This window comes from Scomber scombrus, chromosome 7, assembly GCF_963691925.1.
Source record: "Scomber scombrus chromosome 7, fScoSco1.1, whole genome shotgun sequence".
NCBI lineage: Eukaryota > Metazoa > Chordata > Actinopteri > Scombriformes > Scombridae > Scomber > Scomber scombrus.
Window position 1 is genome coordinate 29537145 of NC_084976.1, and position 5000 is coordinate 29542144.

General features: G+C 45.1%; 1 protein-coding gene across 1 annotated transcript in view; it reads right to left on the reverse strand.

Moving 5' to 3' along the window:
- The window catches only part of scap (SREBF chaperone), a gene marked incomplete in the record, with an annotated part of 51079 nt that overhangs the window by 21000 nt on the left and 25079 nt on the right, over positions 1-5000 (reverse strand). Inside the window, 1 exon segment of the mRNA XM_062422751.1 lies at positions 40-152. Within this exon segment, the coding sequence (XP_062278735.1) occupies positions 40-152 (113 nt within the window).

Below are 5000 nucleotides of genomic sequence, written 5' to 3' on the forward strand. Positions count from 1 at the left end.
TTGACTAGTAAACACACAAACAAGACTCTGTGCTTTTACCCTGAGCGATGCGGAGTTTGACCTCGAGGTCGACGGGCGTGGACACCACAGACTTAGTGAGGACCAAGACGTTCTCCAGGCCGATCACCACCACGAGGTACGGAAAGATCTCACTGCAGAGAGAAAGGAGAGAAAAAAATCAACAAAAACTAAACTATTCAATAAGATTTCTGTGATATTAAAAGACATTCATGATCTTTCGAGGATGAATCCTTTGATATTTGATCCCCTGACTTTTTTTTCCGAGCACTATGAAGTTCACATTTGGATGGATTGCCATGAAATCTGCACACTGAGTAGAGCCAGAGCCCTGAAACTTGAGCTGCTGCATGACTGTGTGGTTTGGAAGCTGAAGGCTTCCTGAAGGAAGGAAGGAAGGAAGGAAGGAAGGAAGGAAGGAAGGAAGGAAGGAAGGAAGGAAGGAAGGAAGGAAGGAAGGAAGGAAGGAAGGAAGGAAGGAAGGAAGGAAGGACAGACAAACAGAAGGAAAGATGGAAGGAAGGAAGGAAGGAAAAGAAGACAAAGGAAGGAATAGAAGACAAGAAGGAAGCAAGGAAGGAAGGAAGGAAGGAAGGAAGGAAGGAAAATAAAACAAGAAGGACAGAGGGAAGCAAGGAAGGAAAGATGGAAGAAAGGAAGGAAGGAAGGAAGGAATGACAGACGAATGGAAGGAAGGAAGGAAGGAAGGACAAAAGGAAAAGAAGACAGGAAGGAAGGAAGGAAGGAAGGAAGGAAGGAAAAGAAGACAGGAAGGAAGGGAGGAAGGAACTAAGGAAGGAAGGAAGAAAGGAAAAGAAGACAAGAAGGACAGAGGGAAGTGTGGTTTGGAAGCTGCACCTCCTCCAACCAAAGAGCCCTCCAGCACATAGTGAAGATCATTGGTGCCTCACTGTCGTCCCTTCTGGACATCTACAACATGCACCTGGCCTGTAAAGCACTCAGCATTGCACGTGACCCCCCCCACCACCCCTCCCTCACATAGCTTCTTGTCATCCGGGAGGAGATTTCGGAGCCTTCGGGCCCTCACCTCAAGACTGAAGAGGAGCTTAACCCACCAGGCTTGTGAGGAAGCTGAACTCTCTCTTCCCCTCTCTCTGCACTTTGACCCCCATGAAAACATGACCCCTACTAACTCTCACCCCTCTGCTAATACAGGAACTAGTCCACCCCCCCCCCCCCTTCCAAACTGAGAACATCATTTCAATCCTCCACATGTCCTGTAAACGTAGCAGGATTGACAATAAAGAACTTTGAACATTGAAGTGTAATAACTTTGGTGACGTGATAATATTTAATCTAATCAAGTCAAAGTTTTAATATGAACACCTGTGATTAAGATCAGGTGATGTCATTCGTTAGAAACACTGCTTCATGGTTGCATGCCTTTGCCAACCGGTCAACATCCAGGTGTGTTAGGACTCTTAATATTTGTAGTAAAGACTTTGAAGGATTTTAATAAAATCACCACAGTTTCAAAATAAGTTCAGTATCTGAACAAATGTGAACTATGACCACAATCTCCCCTTCTGCTCCTGAGTTATGGCGTTAAATAATGGTCAGGAGAGTGCAAATGTCATCACTTCAACATCGTACCCTATTAGACATTTGTGAAAGATTTGTCATAATTAGCGTACGAGCTCTTGATTTAAGGGACAAAACGTTTGACCCACAAACTGTAATCGGTTCATGTTGGACACCAAAGTGGACGTTTGTGCCAAATTTGAATAAAGCCCCTCATGCTGTTAACAAGAATAATGGAGCTTTTCCACTACACAGTTCCAGCACGATTCGCCTCGACTCGGCTCGCCTCGGTTCTTTTTGCGTTTCCACTAGGGAAAGTACCTGGTACCTGGTACTTTTTTAGTACCTGCTCTGGTGAGGTTCCAAGCGAGCCGAGCCGATACTAAAATGTGACGTCACCAGACTGCCGGCCACTGATTGGTCAGAAGAGTCATGAGCACGACATAGTAAGAAGTAAAGATGGAAGAAAGTAAAATAAGACAAGAAGGAAGGAAGGAAGGAAGGAAGGAAGGAAGGAAGGAAGGAAGGAAGGAAGGACAAACGGAAGGAAGGATGGAAGGAAGGAAGGACAGAGGGAAGGAAGGAAGGAAAGATGGAAGGAAGGAAGGAAGGAAAGAAGGAAGGACGGACAAACGGAAGGAAGGATGGAAGGAAGGAAGGACAGAGGGAAGGAAGGAAGGAAAGATGGAAGGAAGGAAGGAAGGAAGGAAGGAAGGAAGGAAGGAAGGAAGGAAGGAAGGAAGGAAAAGAAGACAAAGGAAGGGAAAGAAGACAAGAAGGAAGGAAGGAAGGAAGGAAAAGAAGACAAGAAGGACAGGGGGAAGGAAGGAAGGAAAGATGGAAGAAAGGAAGGAAGGAAGGACGGAAGAAAAGAAAAGAAGACAGGAAGGACAGAGGGAAGGAAGGAAGGAAAGAAGGAAAAGAAGACGGGAAGGAAGGAAGGAAGGAAGGAAGGAAGGAAGGAAGGAAGGAAGGAAGGAAGGAAGGAAGGAAGGAAGGAAGGAAGGAAGGAAAAGAAGACAAGAAGGACAGGGGGAAGGAAGGAAGGAAAGATGGAAGAAAGGAAGGAAGGAAGGACGGAAGAAAAGAAAAGAAGACAGGAAGGACAGAGGGAAGGAAGGAAGGAAAGAAGGAAAAGAAGAAGGGAAGGAAGGAAAGAAAAGAAGACAGGAAGGAAGGGAGGAAGGAACCAACCAAATGAAGGAAAGAAGAGAAGACAAGAAGGAAACTGGGCCTGACGTCCGACACAAGAATCAAACCCGGCATTTTTAAATACCAACAACAGCGTTACAGCGATTTGTTTTTCTTCTCTTGCTTTTTGTTAGACAGAAAGCCTCATACAGCAGCAAGTACACCATCGCCTCAATGTCCTCCATTGTTTATGTGTTTTGTGTCGCGTATAAAACGAAGTCACAGCAGTTTCGCGGAGCCGTGCTATGACGACCCCGCCCACGTTGAGTAGGTACTTTTTTGTAATGGAAAAGGTACCGTGCCGAGTCAAGGCGAGCCGTGCTGGAACTGTGTAGTGGAAAAGCGCCATAAGAAGGAAAGATGGAAGAAAGGAAGGAAGGAAGGAAGGAAAAGAAGACAAGAAAGACAGAGGGAAGGAAGGAAGGAAAGATGGAAGAAAGGAAGAAAGAAAGGAAGGAAGGAAAAGAAGACAAGAAGGACAGAAGGAAGGAAGGAAGGAAAGATGGAAGGAAAGGAAGGAAAAGAAGACAAGAAGGAAGGAAGGAAGAAAGGAAGGAAGGAAGGAAGGAAAAGAAGACAAGAAGGACAGAGGGAAGGAAGGAAGGAAAGATGGAAGAAAGTAAGGAAGAAAGGAAGGAAAAGACAAGAAGGACAGAGGGAAGGAAGGAAGGAAAGATGGAAGGAAGGAAGGAAGAAAGGAAGGAAAAGACAAGAAGGACAGAGGGAAGGAAGGAAGGAAGGAAAAGAAGAACTGTGTAGTGGAAAAGCGCCATAAGACGGATAGATCAGCCGAAGTAAATAATCAAAATACAGTAGAAATGATTGGTCAATATCTCTATCGGGTATCTGCTGGGAATTTCCAGCTTTGATGAAGTGAACAGACAGATTAGATTGAGAGTGAAGATAAGAGGAAAGTGTATAACTGGGTCACCGAGTCTCTCTCTTACTCTGCAGGTTACAGACGCACTCAGTAACACTGTACACAACACACACACACACACACACACACACATCAACTATGACTAAGCAGGATGTGTGTGTGTGTATACGTAGTTCGGTTATGTTAACCTTGATGTGTGTTTATGCAAAGAAGCACAGTGAAGCTAGCAGAAGCTCAACCCACAGCTGATAGGAGCGCATCTCCGTCTATGGTTGGAGGACAATGTGCCGTTGTCACGCCACGACGTCTGCTTTCTATTGATCCTCTGATGATTGGACGGCCGGCTGCGTGTCAATATGACTACATCTCCGCCCCCGTCGCCGAGGCCAACCCACATCCACCCCCCCCCCCCCCCCCCCCCCCCCACCACCCCCCGTTCTGTGTGTTTTTTTTGTCCACACTAACACGCTGACTTTCTGACGCCCACCTGCTGTAAACATTAACATAGAGCTATGTAGAGTAAATGCAGGAGGAAGTAGGAAACCATTGTGTGTGTGTGTGTGTGTGTGTGTGTGTGTGTCCTTGTCTTTCTGTGAATAAGATAAGAGATACTGGTGAAACTGAAACGGCTTGTTTTCGAGCTGTAAATATTAACAGAATTCATTTGAATGTCAGTGAAGGAGTAAAATGAGGATCATATATAACGGCTGCAGAAGTCATTTAGACATTAAACTATAAGTAGTGGTATTTTACAAAAGGTTACATCTAAAATAAATCATTTAAAGTTTAAAATGATTTCTTAATGGCTTGGATTTTGAATTGTCTCCAATTGTCTCTTTTGCTGGCCTCATTTTTATCGTTGAGGTATATGAAGGACAGAGGGAAGGAAGGAAGGAAGGAAAGATGGAAGGAAGGAAGGACGGAAGGAAGGAAGGAAAGATGGAAGAAGGAAGGAAGGAAGGAAGGAAAGAAGGAAGGAAGGAAGGAAGGAAAAGAAGACAGAAAGGAAGGAAAAGAAGACAAGGAAGGAAGGAAGGAAGGAAGGAAGGAAGGAAGGAAGGAAGGAAGGAAGGAAAAGAAAACAAGAAGGACAGAGGGAAGGAAGGAAGGAAAGATGGAAGAAAGGAAGGAATGACAGAGGGAAGGAAGGAAGGAAGGAAGGAAGGAAGTAAGGAAGGAAAGAAGGAAGGAAGGAAGGAAAGAAGGAAGGAAGGAAGGAAGGAAGGAAGGAAAGAAGGAAGGAAAGAAGGAAGGAAAGAAGGAAAAGAAGACAGGAAGGAAGGGAGGAAGGAACGAAGGAAGGAAGGAAGGAAGAGAAGACAATAAGGAAACTGGGCCGATGTCCGACACAAGAATCAAACCCGGCATT